At 49.8% G+C, this 17,439-nt stretch overlaps 1 protein-coding gene across 7 annotated transcripts in view; it reads left to right on the forward strand.

Annotated features, from left to right (window-relative positions):
* Plekhg3 (pleckstrin homology and RhoGEF domain containing G3) overlaps positions 1–17,439 on the forward strand; it is a 44,226-nt gene that overhangs the window by 9,426 nt on the left and 17,361 nt on the right. For all 7 annotated transcript variants that reach the window (XM_026779570.1, XM_026779552.1, XM_026779559.1 and 4 more), the window contains exon 2: positions 16,623–17,012. In XM_026779570.1, the coding sequence (XP_026635371.1) occupies positions 16,662–17,012 (351 nt within the window). In that variant the 5' untranslated portion in view covers positions 16,623–16,661. The remainder of the gene's footprint in view (positions 1–16,622; positions 17,013–17,439) is intronic.

Genomic DNA, 17,439 nt, shown 5'->3' on the forward strand with positions numbered 1-17,439 from the left:
TTGTGAGCCACCATGTGGTTGCTGGGAATTGAACTCAGGACCTTTGGAAGAGCAGGCAATGCTCTTAACCACTGAGCCATCTCTCCAGCCCCAGTAATTCAGTATTGCTAAGTAACTCGGTATTAGGTGGATATATTACATTTTGTGTATTTATCAACCATCTCGTGGACATTTCTGCTTCAATATTTTTTTGTTTATATTTTGTTTTTTGAAACAGGGTTTCTCTGTGTAGCCCTGGCTGTTCTGGAACTCACTCTGTAGACCAGGCTGGCCTTGAACTCACAGAGCTCTGCCCCCCCCCCCCCCCCCCCTGGGATTAAAGGCTTGTACCACCACTCCTGGTGTCCTCGATGTGTGGCCCTCCCCATTTAAAAAAACCATTTTTTTATGAGGCTGTTTCAGCTCTTTGGCTATTTGAGTAGTGCTGTTGCATGGGACCATAGCTCAGTGAGACTCAGTAGATGCACAAGGCTCCTGGTTTGATCCATGGCATTGCCAATAAGTAAATAAGTTTTAAAAGTGAATAATGCAGCTGTGGACATTAGATTATGTAATGCAGAACCATCTTGGTGTGGGCATACGTTAATGATTTACCAGAGTAGGATTGTTGGGTCATATGGTAACCCTGTGTTTAATTAAAAAAACCTTTGTGTATGAGTATGCGTGTGTGTGCATGTTCATGTGTGTGAGTGTGTGGAGATCACACAACAACCTTGGATGCAGTTCCCTGTCTTTGACCTTGCTTAAGAAAGGGTCCCTTGTGCACTGCTGTGCACACTGTGCTGTCCCGTGCATTCCTGGGAATTTGCCTGCCTCTGCTTCACTGTGACCTGCTTTCTCTAACAGGACCCCACCGATTAAACGGAATTATCTTGTTAAAAACCCAGTGACTGTAAATGGAGTTTTATTTCTGTCCTCCCTATTCTGTGCTTCTGGCTCATGTCTTCTTATGATGGCTGTGCTTTCGAGGGAGCCTGGATAGGGAGCCCGAATCTGCAGATAAGTTTGTCAGTAGTTGCCAAAAAAGAGAACTGCCATTTTTAACAGTGTTAAATGCTCAATATGGATAGAATATGAATGACTCTCTGTTCATTTGATGCTCTTTAATTTCTTTCTTTTTTTTTTTGTGAGACAGGATTTCTGTGTAGTCCTGAGTGTCTTGGCCTTCGCTCTGTGAATCGGGCTGGTCTCGAACTTAGAGACCTGCCTCTGCCTCCCGAGTGCCACTGCCCAGCTCCTTAAATTCTTTCAACAATATTCTAGTTTGTGTATCAGTCTTGTACTTTTTTCTTTTGTATTTTTATTATTTATTCATTTATTATTTTTTTATTTTTTGAGACAAGGTCTCTCCACTTAGCTCTGGCTGTCCTGAAACTCACTATGTAGACCAGATGGCCTTGAACTCACAGAGATCCACCTGCTTCTGGGGTTAAAGATGTGCCTACACACACACCCCACTTAAAGAACTTTTATTTGTGGGACTGGAGATATGGCTCAGTGGTTAAGAGACCTCCTGACTGCCCTTCCAGAGCTTCTGAGTTCAGTTTCTAACACCCTCATGGCTCCTCACAACCATCTACAACTATAGTCTCATGGAAACCGGTGCCCTCTGTTGGTGTTCATACATGTAGACACAACATCCATACACTTAAAATACATACACCAATAAATCTAAAAAAAAATTGTTTATTGGGTTGAGGTCAGAGGACAACCGACGTTCCCTCCTTCTCCATAGGGTCCAGGGACTTGAACTCTGGTGTTTATGTGCTGAGCCATCTCTCTACCTTGGGTTGTTGTCTTTTTACGTTTCCAGATTGATATTATTGTATAGGAACAGGTCTTATTGTGTGCCGTGTGTTGTGTGTCTGTGGAGGCCAGAAGAGGGTGTCAGATATCCTGGAGATGGCTGCCCATGCTGAGTACTGGGACTAAACTCAGGTCCTCTGCACGACCAGGAAGTGCTCTTAACCGCTGAGCCTTCGCTCAGATCCTTTGTAGATTTTAGAAACAAGGTCTCGCTGTGTAGCCCAGGCTGGCCTGGGACTTACTCTGTAGCACAGATGGTTTTTCAGCACAGCCCTGCCACCCCCCGGTTGCCGCCTCCTAAGTGTTGGGATTATTAGAATTGATTTTGTGTCCTGTCACATTGCTGAAATCTTTTACTGGACTTTGTATATCATGCCATCCAGAAAGAGATAATTTGACTTTTTACAGTCTGGGTCTTTCTTATTTATGTTTTTGACCTTGATAACACAGTTCTTGGGGAATGTTGGTGCCTTTCCTATTTTTTTTTTTTTTTTGACGTTTGTAAATAATTGGTATGGTTTCTTTAAATGTTTGCCACAATTTACCATGGAAGCCCTCTCGTCCTGGACTTTCATTTTAATTTTTAAAATTACAAATTGCTATCTGTCCTGGACCCATCAGTAGTTTGTGTTGTTCTAGAATTTGCATTGTTTATACTGTTTTATTCCCTGGCATAGAGGAGTTGTCCGTAGTTTCTATACTTTCCCTTTCTTTTTTTTCTTTTTTTCTTTTTCTTTTTTTTTTTTTTTTTTTGAGTCAGGGTTTCACTGTAGACCTGGCTGGCTGGAATTTATTCTGTAAGTCAGGCTTTTATTTACTTTTTTACTCTTATTTACTTATTTGTTTAGTATGTGTGTGTCTGTGTGTCTGTGTTGGGGGTTATGCTCATGCTGTGGCCTGCATATGGAATTCTGAAGATAACTTCCAGCAGTTGGTTCTTCTGCAACTGTGTGGGTCCCAGAGATAAGCTCAGGTCATCGGGCTTTAGCAGAAAATGCTACTCATGGGGTCATCCTGCCAGCCCTTTGCAATCACTGGATGCCGAGAGATGAGCACTTAAGCAAGATAATTTTACAAATCTGTATTTACTGGTCTGGGCGGCTCACGAGTGGAAGTGGATGGTTGAGGTGGGGTAGAGGAAAAGACCAGAAGGCTTCGCCCGTCTGGCTACTGTTTACTGTGTCTGTCTCAACAGTCACCTCAGAGACACCTCGTCCACACCCCTCTACCTGCAAAGATCCCATCCCCCCAGTGGCACTGTTTTTCCTGTTTTTTTCTTCTGCTTGGCACTTAGGACTGTACTGAAATCTATTAACTGTTTACTGGTATGGCCGTCTGCCCCACGTCACCTGAGTTCTTCAAGAAGCATTGCTGGTGTTGCTGGCTGCTGTCCCCTGCACTAGCATACGATTTATTCTGTGATCAGACATGAGGGATCCCCTACCTTTGCTGGGAGACCGATTCCTGGGCCTCCCAGATGCCAGGCAAGCATTCTACCACTGGGAGGTTTTCCAGTCTTGATTCTATGGCCTCAGCTGGGCTGAGTATGGCTAGGTAGCAGGCAAGTGAGCAACACCCCCACCCCGCCTCCTCCGCCAGGAGGATACCTCTTGCCTTTCTTCACCACAGTCACCCACAAAATGCCATCCCTCTCCACATTGCCCACACACATCAGCCACCTTCTGGTAATTCTTTACACGGCTGCCAGCACAATTGACAAGACCTGGAGAACATGAAGGGCGCAAACCTGGAAGACCCAGACTTGCCACCTGTGGTTTTATAGCAGGGTGCATGCAGAAGCACCTCAGGATTCTTGTCCCTCACGAGTGCAGATCACCCCCACCCCCAACCACAGAGTGTGTGGGCAGAAGAATGACACTCTTTTGTGTTTGGTCTTCTGCTGGTCTTACAAGTGCTTTCTGTCTGTTATCAATTCCCAGGTGATTTTGTCTGGACCTCTCTCTGGGGTTGTCACACTGTGTGGGAACTTTCCCCCAGTGAAATGAAAACTTTTTAAAGGAGCAGGAAAAAAAATATCCCGTGGGGGGACCTGAGGGGACAGTCTACCCGGGTTCCTTTTAGGCTCTGACTCCTGGGTCCTGTGTATGAGGAGGGGGAGGCGTGTGTTGCTTCTGAATGGATTGCCCTGGGATCTGGAGTCCAGCAAACCCCGGCTCCCCACTTCCCTAGCTGCATGGTCTTGAGTGGAGGAGTGTTGTGGGGTGTAGCGAACAGTGCCTGTACGCCCTCAGGAGATTTTAGTTCTGTGTCTCAGTTTTCCTGACCTGGATAATATTGATGCCTTCTGTTCCACCCTCCAGCTTGCTGTTGTGCGGACAGAGGGTTAATAGCCTTGGGCTGTCATGGCCTGAGTGGGGGAAGGTGCCCCATAAATGGAGCATTGTTGTGTTGGTGACTGATCTGGCTTTGTTTGAGTCTTCTGTGTTTGACTTCCTGCATTTTAGTATCCCATGTGCTTAGTCTCTGGAGATATTTGTGGCCCTCGGCTGCACTGTACTTACCCCCTGGGGCTGTGGTCCGGCTCCTCACCCATTGGGACCTGCTGAGTTGTGGTGGGAAGCTGCATTTCCTTGGTGGCTCCTCCCCCCAGCAATCTGGAATGAGAGAAATGTAGCAAGTATGACCCACACGCGGAACTGCATCTGAATAGGACGTTTATTGAAGAGGTTTCACGGGAGGCAGCGGGCACTTTAATTCCCAAGGCTGTTGGTGGCAGTTTGCTGCTTGCCCAGCCCGAGCCTGTTAACTGCTGGACTGCCGTACTCCCGGAGAGAATGCAGCTCCCTAGCCCCTGGCCACCTTCCCAGTGCTTCTCTTTGTGTTGGGATGGGAGCCCTTTTGAGGAAAGCGGTAGGTACCCTCTGGGGCCAGGCCAAGGGGGTCCGAGTGGGCTGCAGGTGGGACTCTGGGAATCTAAGCCTTGCCTGGCAACCTCTGGGGCTAGTGAACAGCCACAGGTTTGGGACAGAAGGCAGAGTCTCCCCCGGAGGTTCAGAAATGGAGGGCCATACCTGGTTCAGGGGTAGATGAGCGGCCCCTCTTTACTTGCCCTGGGTGCTTCCAGTAGGTTTGGTCTTGTGACTGGGAAACAGGCAGACAATCCTGCAGCGTTTGGAGCGCTCTACCTGGGAACTTCCGTGGTGTCTCCTCCAAACATTCACAGTTGGTGGGAGGGGTGATCCCACCGCCCTCATACCCGTACACATGACATGCATACTGGGAAAAGCATAGCTAATTCCTCACTTCTTCCTGAAGTTTCCTTTGCCCAGAATCCACAGGGAGGTGGTTTATTTTGGATGAAATCAAGTGGCACCATTAGTAGAGGAGGTGAGAAGTGGGTCCTAGATACCCTGAAGGGTACCAGGCCGGATGGGGCCAGCACCTCTTTTGCATAATAGCTCTGGGCAGCAGGTGCAGGGGTAGAGACCCTTGCTTGGACATCACTATCTCTTTCCCTTGGGTATCAAGGCCTCTCTCTTCACGGAGTAGACTGCCACGGGGCTGTGCCTCACCTTGCCCGGTGTCCTGCGTGGCCTCTGGAGTTTGGCGACAGGTAAGGGAGCTGTCGAAATTCTGGTCTTTGTGTGCTCTTTACTAAGGGAGAAGAAGGCTCCTCTCTTAGACTGGAAACTGGTTGGATGAGTTCCCTTAGTCCTCTCTGGCTGAGGCCTCTTAGCCAGGATGTGAGGGACTGGGGGATGGGAGTGGAGGGGTTCGTCTGGGGCTGCAGCTCTGCATGGTAGGAAAGTGTGTGAGGTCATCCTTGTGTGTGAGTCCCTAGGGCCTGCCTTGGAAAGGCCACTCCCCTAACCCTGTGCGTGGATCCTAAGGCCCCTGGTGGAAGCCCAGGCGAAGGAAGAGGGTGGGCTGTGGAAGAGCCAGGGTGAGGAAGTTGATGGTTTAACTAACTGCATCCTTCTGGAAGGAGTTTGTTTCCCTTCCTGAAGGCTCATGCTTAGAATTTGGAGGGAGCCCAGACTGGGGGAGATACACTGCTGGCAGCCTTACCCCCAGTTCTGACGTGTGGGAAAGGAAGGTGGCGCGTGGTGGGGGGGTGACCCCCCAGATGTTAAGATTCATATGTACCCTTCCTCAGCCCAGAAGAGGGCTCTGGGGCTCTACTGCCAAAGGGAGACTCCCTCCCAGCTACTACCTGGAAACTCAGTGGCTGGTCCCCGTTGGTAGTGGCCTCAGATTGTAAGGGATTGTGTCAGGTGATAGAGTCCCTTTGTAGTCTATCCTCTTTGAGATAGGGTCTCATAGCCCAGTCTAGACTCAAGCTCCCTATGTAGCTAAGGGTGGCTTTTAACTTCCCATCTTCCTGCTCCCACCTCTGGTTTTATGTGTTGCTCCATCTCAAACACAGGCTTTCCTGACAGGCAAGCCGTTGAGCACTGAGCTACATCCTAGCCCTTCTTCGTGCTTTCAGAAACACCTAATTTATGCATTGCATCATGCTGCCTTGATCTTAGATCACACATCTTCCCAGCTGCGTGCATGCGAGTATTTCTTGCTCCTTTTTAGACGGTGCTGTCTCTGCCGTCCCCTCTCCCCCTTTGCTTTCTTCTAGAAATCCACCGTGGAAAGTCAACAGGTCCTCCTGGGCCTCTGCATTCTTTTCGGAACCCTTCTTGGTCCTGGGACACCTGTAGCTGCCGTCTGCATCCCAGATGGTGTTTTTTTAGTGCATATTCTCACGCCTCGTCTCCTGAGCCTGTTTGCACCTGTCCCGGTGATCTTCCAGACCTGCCCACAAAACAGTTCAGATGCCCCTAGGATGCGCAGGATCCCAGGCCTTTCTCTGGAGCTGACTTTCAATGACCCTTTCAGATCTCTTCATCTGGCTTAGTCATCGGTGGTGACTCAGCCAGAATGTCACCTTCTCCTGCAAAGCTTGCGGGTCCCAGGCACACTTGGCCTTCTCTAAGCAGCTTTTGTGTCTTCATTGTTCATTTCTGTGCTAGCTCTCAAGGCATTGTTATGTAGATGATCTGCATACATGCCTTTTCTCCTTCTAGAGTTCAAGTTCTTCAAAGGCAGGGTAGTGTGTCATTCATTTTAGTCTCTCCAGGGCCTAGCATCACGCTCATAAGTGTTGAGTTTCTAAGCTGGAGGCTTCTGGAGCTCTCCGGCAGCTCATAAACTCCACTCTCTGGATTTTTGTTTTATCTTCATGATACAAGGCCTTGAACCTGAGACCTGTAGCATGCTAGCAAGCCCTCCACCTAGCCCGAGCCCTAGCCCATGCTGCCACTTTACCCTCTTTTGGTAATAGAAGGAGCTCTTGTGAGTTGGGTCTGTGTGTGATACATTGTTACAGTAAGGTACTGAATAAAAACGTGGTGAGTGAGTGAATTCTGAATCTCAGAGCTTAGGAAGGAAGGGCAGCTATCCTTATCTCTGAGGAGGGTCGTCTTGGAGGTACATCCAGTGTGTTGGGGACACAGTTAGGGCCCCTTCAGAGGCTTCTTAGTTACGGTTCTGTTGTTGTGAAGAGACACCATACCCAACACAGCTTATAGTAGAGAAGCGTTTAATTGGGGGCTGGCTTACAGTTCCAGAGGCTGATTCCGTGACCATAGGGCAGAGAACACGGCTGCAAGCAGGTGGGCAGGCAGGCAAGCTGGCGGGGCACTAGGTGTAAGCTGAGAGCTTACTTCTGATTTATAGGTCTGAGGTGGGATGGGTAAAGGCTGGGCCTGGCCTGGGTTTATGAAACCTCAAAGCCCACCCCCAGCGACACACCTCCTCCAACAAAGGCCACACCTCCTAATCCTTCGTAAACAAATCAACCAACTGTGAACCAAGCATTCAGTGTCTGAGCCTCTGGGGGCCATTCTCACCCAAACCACTGCAGCTGGCGACAGTCCTGGGCTCTTTTGTACTCTTTCTGTTTGCTATTCTCTGTGACTCAGGAACACTGGCTGTCTTCTTTGCTGCGTTGACTTTTGTCCCCTGTCCTAACGCTCCACCTGAAGCTGTACTTAAAAGCCAGGGACTAGCGTGAAGGATGGGATTGGTTGGTCGCTTATTTGTGCTTTTGCTCCTATAAAGCTTTGACTGTCCTGTTGGACTGGTGATTCCCCCAGGACCCAGCCGTCTCACCCTATGGAATGCTGAGGAATGTGTCCCGCTGCGATAGCCCTGGGACTTTCCCTGACCTGTACTTGCTGGTGCTGGCTATCAGTTGAACTGCTCTTGCGAGGTTATGAGATCATGGTCTGAACTGTGTTGGGACCATAGACTGGTAAGCACTGGTTTAGTGGGAAGGGATAGCACAGGCTGATTCACAGAGTTTGACTTGAACCTTTATTGTTCTTATTGTACATTTATTTATTTTGCACGCACATGTGTGTTCCAGGGATTGAACTCACTGTCATTTGGCTTGGTGGCAAAGCCTTTACCTGCTAAGACATAGTTTGAGATATGGGTGGGTAAAAAATAAGGTCTAAGGCAGAAAAATATTTCATCCTGGTGCTTTTGGGGCTAGTGTTTTCCCTCGGGTTCTTGGTTGGGCTCCTGTATGCTGATGTGCAGGTTGCCTGCGTACTCCAGTCTTGGTGACAGTCAGTGAGGTTGACAGTATTGTAACCACTTTGCTGCTGGACAATTGAAAGCCACATATAGTTGTGGGAAAGTAGAGGACCTAGACTTCAAATCAGGTCTACCCGGTTCCAAGACCCGTATAAATTCAGTGCGTTTTAACCTGTTTCATGCACGCATCATCTCTTTGCTGCTGAGAACTCTGCTGGCCACAGTAGATTCCCGCTGTGCGTCTCCTGTGCCTTTGAAGCGGTCTCAGGTGCTGATGCCATAGCTCTGAAGGTGTGGTTCCTTTTCTCTTTTGTAGTTAGTTCCCTATCGCCCTATTCTAGGCCTCAAAGCAAGCAGCTCCCCAAATGGGGATGGGGGGGGGCACAACGACTAATAACATGTGTAATTTTTCAGGACTGGGCTTTGGAGTCATGTTCTTGAAGTTTGCTAATAAGTAGTACTGGTTGTACTTGAGTGCCGTGCCGTGCCGTGCCGTGCCGTGCCGTGCCGTGCCGTGCCGTGCCGTGTGTGTGTGTGTGTGTGTGTGTGTAAATACTAGATACTAGAGATTGAACCCAGGACTTAGTACATGTTAGGCAAGTGCTCTACCAATTAGTGACATCCCCAGCCCCACCTGATCCCTTTAAATCTAGAGATGAGGGGTGGGAGAGAACCTCAGTGGTTAAGAACTGCTGACTTGAGTTCAGTTTCTAGCACCCACATGGTGGCTCACAACCATCTGTAACCCTAGTTCCAGGGGATCCAATGCCCTCTTCTGGATTCCATGGGCACCAGTTACGCAGGTGGTGCACAGACATACATTCCGGCAAACCACACATACACATAAAATCAAAATACAAAACAATAATAACAACAACAACAATGAAAAACAAAACAAAACATTTTTAAACCTAGAGATGAGGGAAGTGGTGGCTTCCGAGCACTTGAAATAGGTTTACAGTTGCCTTTAGCACGGACTTCTGGGACCTTGGCTGCTTCCAAGGCCTTGCCTGCTTCCTCTCCTGCTACTTTGTATCTTTTTCTGTAAATGGCAAGATTTGCCAGAAGCTGTAACTGACTAACCCCAACAGTGAGCAAAAGTATCTACCTTCCTCTGGGTGAGTGAAATATCTTGATAGGTTGCATATATATATATATATATATTTTTTTTTGTTTTGTTTTTTTGAGGGGGGATATTTATAGGGAGGCCTTATCATTGCAATCCTGTGTCTAGACTTGACTGCTCTCGCCTTTCCTCCAGTCTTTTATGACTGATTGCTGAGTCTGTGGCATGGCAGGGCAGCCTCTGCCGGGCCAAGTATGACGAGGTTGCCGGGGTGAACCATCAGTCACTGGTGCTGGCTGTCTTGGCTCCTGGGACTTTTGCTGGCGATGACTAATGTTGAGTCCTTCCAGGAGGAACTAGCTTAGGTCTCAATCTCAAGCACAGTGTAGTTGTTTCTTGACTGTGGGAACTGTGAGAGGTGTTCTAGGTCTGGTCTTGCAGCTCTCCCAGTGGGCATTCAGACTTAGTCCAGAAGAAACGCTTGCATGTGTTAACCTCATGGATCAATGTGTCAAGTGATACCCAGGATCATTAGAGTGGAAAGAAGCACAATAGCTTCCTATTCTGCTGTCTCACACACACACACACACACACACACACACACACACTTTTTTTTTGCATTAAACTTAGCTTTAGATTTTTTTCTTTTTATGTGTATGAGTGTTTTGCCTGAATGTATGTACGAGGTCACCACACGGGTGCTGGGAACTGAACCTGGGTCCTCTGTACAAGCAAGTGTTCTTAACCACTGAACTATCTCTCCACCGCAACCCTCCAGTCTTCAAGTTAGGGAGGATAGAATTTACTCTGGGCCCATGGGTGTTCGGAGCTGCTGCACTCTGACTCATGGTCAAAGAGAGCAGCGTCGCATCTCTCCACATTCTGCTGCATGCCTTTTAGGATTATGCTGGGCTCACTCAGATAATCCAAGATCATCTCCCTTCCTCAGAATCCTTTATTTGATCACGGTGTGAAGTACGTTTAGGTGCTACAGGTTCCAAGGATTGGGGGATTGGGATGAGGATGTCTTCGGTGGGGCACAGTACATTGGGAGGGATTAGAAATGGTTGAAGCAGAGTGATTCTGAAAGCAAGCAGTGGTTGGCCTAGTGTAGAGGAAGGGGGTCTGGGGGACTTCCCAGTATGAGAAAAAGCATCATAAACACAGGCTTAGGTTGTGGGGGGAGGGGCAGTAGGAATTAGGAGAGTGTTCCTCCCTCTGAATCCCTTTGCCAGGGGCTTTCCTTCCCTTCCAAGGCCAAGCTGAGTTTTCTGGACTCCCATCAGGAGGCCCAGACAGGCCTTCTCTGGAATTCAGGTGGTAGTACCCCACTGACATGGCAACCAGTCCTGTCCTTCATAGCAACCATGGTCTTGCTGCCTCTCATTCAGCCAAAGGGCTGCTGCTGCTCTTGGGTGGTGGGAAAATGAGTTTGAGCCAGCTGGGCTGGGTTTGGGTGGCCCAGAAACCCCGGTCACACTGTTCACACAACCTCTCCAGAACACATTGCTCACATTGAGCACCATCACTCCCCAGAGAGTGTCGCGGGGACTCAGAGCTCTTGAATCTCTAGGAGGCGTGGAATGGACCCATGAGCAATACACTGGGGATAGTGGCAGAGAGCCACACCTCCGCAGAGCCCTCCCTCCCTCGAGAACCTTGGAGGGGTGTGTGTAGCTTTAAGAACAGACCGGCAAAAGCGAGGCTTCTGGGAACACTTAGGAAGTAAGTATGATGCAGGGGTATGCTAAGCTGTGGGGAGAGCACAGCCCAGCGGTTTGTGGAGCTTGCTTGAGACCTCAGAGGAAGTTCGTGTTGCTCCTTGCCCTGTTTGAATGGAAAAGTTGTGCCTGTTCTCTGTGGCTTCCTCCTGGCACCTCTCTAGGGAAGTTCTGAAAGTGGAATTGGGGTTGCTCTGGGGAAGATCAAAGGTCCTTTGGCTACCCCGATCTTGAGAGTTTGGAATGGGAGGCCCAGAAGGCCAGTGGATGGAGGCTGTATTGCCATCTCTGGGGAAGGACTGCCATCTTTGTGCAAAGGGGGCCACAGGGACCAGTTACCTTTGGAACCCAATCCCCACCCCTTTTCTCGGGGCTGCTGGGTAGGCGTGGTGCTGTGGGGCTTCAGCTCTTGGGTGTTGGGTGAAGGGCAATAGGTGAAAGGGTGAGGTGAGCCAGAATATGTTCAGGGAGTCTCCAACATCTCCACCTGCCAGACTTGGGGTTTGTGCCAAGCGTGCTCTTCACCTCTCCTGCCTTCTCTGCTTACCTGCCAGAGATGGGCTAAGGGAATGTGGCCAATTCTTGGGGGTTTCTCCAGGACCTTCAACAAGAGAGTTCCAGAAGGCTCCAGGGGGTTCTTTGGGGGGATCTTTTGTGGAGGGAAGAATGGGTCTTAATTCCCTCAGTGAGAGGAGGCCTGAGGACAACACAAGAGACACTAGCTATGTCTGGGGACCTGGGGGTATCCCCCTTTGGGTCACATTGAGGGCACAGTACTGAGGCATAGTTGGAAGGGAAAGGTGTGGGACTTGGCTCCAGTTTACTGCTGGGAATCCAAGGACCTGTTGCAGCCTGCCTGCCTCCTTGCCTGGGGAGCCCGGGGAAGGTCCTTGGGAGGCGGAGAATACACTTTACATATGTGTGCATGGAGGAAGGGAGTAGATACATTTTAATTTAGATAGAGAAGGAAGGGAGGAAGTGGAAGGAAGGAAGGAAAGGTGGGTTTCTCTTCCTGTCCCTGGATTCTTTGGGGGAACGTCTCAAAGAGCTTCATAGTGTACGGTTTGAGAGTTGGTTCCCTGGAAGGTTGGTTTAAGGATTGGTGACAGGGTTGAATCGTGCGGAAAGATGAACTTGGCCTCTGCAGGAGACATCTGGAGGCTTGGCTGGGGACGGGTGGGCTTGACTCTTGACTGCTGCCTTCTTCAGAGGCAAGTTTAGTTTAAGCCTGGCAATGGTGGTGCATACCTTTAATCCCAACACTTGGGAGGCAGAGGCAACCATATCTACTAAGTTTGAGGCCAGCCTGGTCTACAGAGCGAGTTCTAGAACTACATAGAGGAACCGTGTCTCAAAAAACAAAAACAGAACAGACAAGGTTGAGGAACCAAATGCTTGTCCTGGTTTAGAGTGACTCTTTCATGGTGGGTACTGCTCATCGGGTAGGAAGGAAGGACAGGCTGCCCTGCCCAAGGGAGCATTTGGGTAAGATCTGGCCTAGGAGTCTGCACTGTACACACAGCAGTGAATCCTGCTCTAACATACTCACCACCACTCGGGGTCCTTTGAACCATTTGTGGCCTCCTGCTTAGGAGAAGGGACCTTGTATCATGCGTAGGACCCTAGATCACAGCAGTATCATCTGAGACATGGAACGTCTGACCCCGGGAATCCTTTGCTCACTGCCTGCCTGTGGCCCATGACCCTTGATCCAGAGTCTGTATTGTTCCAATGCTAGAGTGATTGTCAGAGGCCATCCACATGGTGCAGATCCAGACAAGCCTTCTCAGCCCTTTGGATGGTCACCCTGCTCTTGTAGCTTATCCTACATCAAAGCACTGGAAACCAGGGGCCATGACTAATGCATCTGTTAGGGCCCTGACGGGTGTGAGGTCCTTCACGGAGATTGTGGCGGCTGTGAGAGTGTGGCGGCAGGAGTCCACATGCCCAAGTCTGGTGGGCTCCACGCTGCATCTGTACAAGGGCACTCAGAATAGCACCCACGGCACGGTGTTGTTAGGGATAGGTCAGACTCAGCGCCCTGCAGCTCTTAGACCATTGAGCAAGTGACTGATCTGTTATGTTTCGGCTCTGGGGGATTCAGGCAGGTACTTTCTGCTTTCAACAGGACAGCTGGCTTTGCAAACAGGTAGCTGTATTTAACTATAGAAGTGGGGTCCCTACAAGTGGCTCTCAGAAGGTTCCTTTCATAGAGTAAACCCCTGATAGTGTGTGCGTGTGGGGATAAGGTAGGGCTGTAAGGCTTATGACCTTACTGGCTGTGACATCCTTTGGGGACTTGGGTCTCTTCCGTTTAGCCTCCCCAAAGGAGCTGACATGACCCCAGGGCTAATCTGGGAAAGATCTCGGGCCAGAAGTCTTTGCCTGGTTGTTTTTCCAGCTGGGACCACGGAACTAGAGGTCAAGGTCAGGGTAGAGTTTGGGCCCAGTCTCCCTACAGAAGGGTGCAGCTGGTTAGCATGAAGTCTTTGAGGGCGGGAGGACGCAGCCCTGAGTGGTCCCCCTAAGGCTTAGCTTCCTGTGTTGTAGGCAGAGGCAAACACCAGCACCAATCCTAGAGCTGCCCTTGGCCTGTCACTTGTCACGTGATAGGCACCTCGCTCTGCATAAAATCCCTTAGCTGAGACACAGGGCCAAAATGCTGACTGTGAGAAGGGTCTGACTGGTTAGTGTTGACCCATAAGTGGGGCTGAACATGCTCAACTTTTAGCTTAATAAAGCAACAGGCTGGGGATATGGCTCCATCAGTAGACTACTTGCCTAGCGTTCACAAAGCCTCAGGGTTGAGCCCCAGCACCCCATAAGTTAGGTCGGTGACTTGTTCCTGTAATCCCAGGAATCCGGAGATGCAGGCAGGAGGACCAGATGTTCAGGAACATCCTGGGGAGTTGGAAGCCAGCCTTGGGTATTAGAGACCCTGTCACAAAACGGAGAAAAAAAACCTTGCCAAAAAAAAAAAAAAAAAAAAGTCAACTTATTTGCCCTTGCTACTCTCTAAACTGGTCCTGACGATCCCTGCTTGTGTAACCGTTAGCCCCGGGCAGAGGGCCTCAAGCTGGTCACAGTTACAGGGAGTTAACAGAAGAGAAAACTTGAGGCAACAAGAGTGCACAGCAGAGGCCTCCAGGTCTGCCGCTGATGGGGAGGCTCCTAGAGAGAGAACGTCTAGTCTAAGATGGGAAGGTCGAGAACGACGTGGAGTAGGTACGGAGGAGAAATGGCAGGCAGAGACCATAGGCCCTGGTTTCCACATCAGGGTAGAGACACAAGAAAACAGGCTGGAGTGGTGACTGCATGTTATGGATCCTGTTGGCCAAGGCTGGTCTGGCAGCCTATGAGTTCTAGGGACAGTAGAGGTGAGAGAGGTCCCTGGGGTCCTCACCTCCTCACCAAACTAATGACTCGGGTTCCCCCTCTTTTCCCTGCTCCTCCCCTGAGGAAATAGCAAGCCATGGAGGTTCTGGCAGCTTTGGTCCCGTGGGTAGGTATGAGGTGTTCTCTCTGGAGTGGGTTGTGAGCAGTACCATCTGCTCAGGGAATAAAGTTCACCTGTGACTGTGTTTGCCTCACCTGGGTGCAGCTTCCTGCCTTCTATGCTGCTTTGCCCAGCCGTGCTGAGGGAAGACTCAGCTGTTGCTCAGCCCTGGGGAATTTCCTGGTGTGGCTGAGTCAGGGGCCTGCCTACACCCAGTGCCTGGGAGTGGGACAAGGGGTAAAACTGGCTCATTCTTTGCCGTACCCTTTCTTACCTCTCAGTACAGGTGGAGCCACTGGTGCTCCGAGATGTAGCAATTTTTCGGAGAGTATTACATGCTGGTGTAACACTGTTAAGAGCCTGTGCTCGTGGAACGGCTCAGTGGGTGAAAGTGCCAAACCTGATGCCGCGAATTTAATTGAAGACATGAAATTAATGGCAGAAGGAGAGAACCAACTTCCACAGGTTGTCCTCTGACCTCCACGTGCACGCACACACACACAAACATAAATATATAAATACATTTTTTTAAAAAAAGCCAGCTTTTGCGGCACTCAGGAGGCACAGGCAGGCGGATCTCTGTGAGTTCGAGGGCAGCCTGGTCTACAAGGGGCTAGTTTCCAGGACAGGTTCCAAAGCTGCAGAGAAACCCTGTCTCAAAAAAACAAAAACAAAACAGCTTTTGGCTCATCCCTCTGCAATGACGGCCAGCATAGATAGGCAGGCACGCGGGATGCACATTCTGAGAGCTGCCCTTATCATCATGATGATTTGTGGAATAGTCACTGTGCAAGGCTCCGAGGGCAGGCAGCAGGTTGCATCACCTTGAGGACATAGCTCTGGGGTACACTGTTATAGGTAAAGCCCCGAGAGGCCAAGCACTCTGCCCAAGTGGCAATGCTTGTTTGTCTAGTTTCCTTTCTGCATTTTTTTATGATAGATTTTAGATATGAAGCTGTGGCTAACCTGGAACTCACTGGATGGCTGAGGATGACTTTGAACTTCTGATGTTCTTGCCTCTAAGTAGTACTGGGATGACAGGGGTGGGCCACCATGCCAGTAGGTTGTTTTTTGTTTTTGAGACAGGGTTTCTCTGTATAGCTCTGGCTGTCCTGTAACTAACTCTGTAGACCAGGCTGGCCTCAAATTCACATCCACCTGTCTCCACCTCCCGAGTGCTGAGATTAAAGGCGTATACCACCACCACCCAGCCATACCTGGTTTTAAGTGATGCTAAGAATTGAATTTAATGGCCTTGTGCATGCTAGGTGAGTGCATTATCAACTGAGCTATATTCTCAGTTCCTAGGACTGCGTTTTGAGTTCTTTAGAAGGTACCGTAGACCCTTTCTGCTCTTCTGAGAACTTACTGTCTCCTAGTGTAGACCATGTATCTCTACCCTGGGGAAGACAGAGGCTGAGCTGCTGAGATCCAGAAAGGATGTAGCTTGAGCATCCTTGCCAGTCAGTATTCCTATTTTGAGGGAATGGCTTTTCTCTATGTTTAGACTTTTTTTTTGTATTGTTTGTTAAATTACCTCCGTTCATTTATTTGGGAGGCGGTGCGCATGCCGTGGCACACACTTGGAGGTCAGAGGTCACCTTGCAGGGTGTCGGTTCTCTTTTCTCACCTTGTGTGTCTCAGACACGGAGCTCAGGTTGCCAGACCTGGTGGCAAGAGCCTCTACTAGCTATGTCATCTCACTGACCTTATTTGTAAAAGTTGTGGTAAAATATATAAAAGTTAATGTTTATTGTCTTAACCATTTGTAAATGTGGTTCAGTGACATTAAGTCCCTTCATGTCATCCCCACATCGCTATCTGTTCTGGAGCTGTTTTCATCTTCTCAAACTGGACTTTGTACCTGCTATCAGTGACTTCCCATTGTGTGCCCTCCCTGTCTCCAGCAACCTCCCTTCCTCTTTCGGATTCTGTAGCTACTCAGAATTTGACCCTCCATCTGTCTGTTTTATTCCAGAATCTCCCCGAGGTGACAATCCCGGGCAGCGATGCCAGGATGCCCGTCTCCACTGCCCTCCACCAAGATGGCAGCCAGGAGCGTCCACCCAGCCTAATGTCTACCACTTCCTCATCTGGCTCCTCCCGTGACAGCCACAGTGCCATGGAGGAGCCCACCAGCTCCGAGGCTTCAGCCCAGAATGGGACAGGCTCCCCTTGGGGCCGGCACGTCCCCAATAGCAACAACAACTCCAGCGGCTGGCTGAACATGAAGGGACCCCTCTCCCCTTTCAACGGCCGTGCAGGGACAAGTCCTGCCCACCACAAGCTCAGCTACCTGGGCCGGGTGGTGCGAGAGATTGTGGAGACAGAGCGCATGTATGTACAGGACTTGCGGAGTATTGTGGAGGTGAGTGCTGAGGCTGGGAGGGGCTGGGCATCTCTTCAGTGGCCCAACTCTTAAGTACAACCTGACTCCGCCCCAGGATGGAAGGCTCCCTCTGGACATCTCTCTCTGTTCTTATATCTGCCTCCCATGAGGCCAGGAGGAAGCTTTGGGGACCTGCCTGGTGGGAACTGTGGCCTCTCATGCTTCCTTATGACCCCGAGCCACCTTCCATCACACAAGTAGGATAATTGAATTTCTTGTAGGTGCTTGGGGAATGGGCACTGTGGGAGCAAAGAGAAAGGCTTTAGCCTGAATAGGGGGACCTAGGTGCTCTGCAGGGATGAAACCTGGGCAGTTTCATCCAGGTTCCCCACTGTGCTGTTTTCTGGCTGTGGAGGCTTGGGTATGGGCCCAGGTCCTTGCCTGCAAAATGAATAGGGCTGGCAAA

Source organism: Microtus ochrogaster, chromosome 1 (assembly GCF_000317375.1).
Source record: "Microtus ochrogaster isolate Prairie Vole_2 chromosome 1, MicOch1.0, whole genome shotgun sequence".
Classification (NCBI taxonomy): domain Eukaryota; kingdom Metazoa; phylum Chordata; class Mammalia; order Rodentia; family Cricetidae; genus Microtus; species Microtus ochrogaster.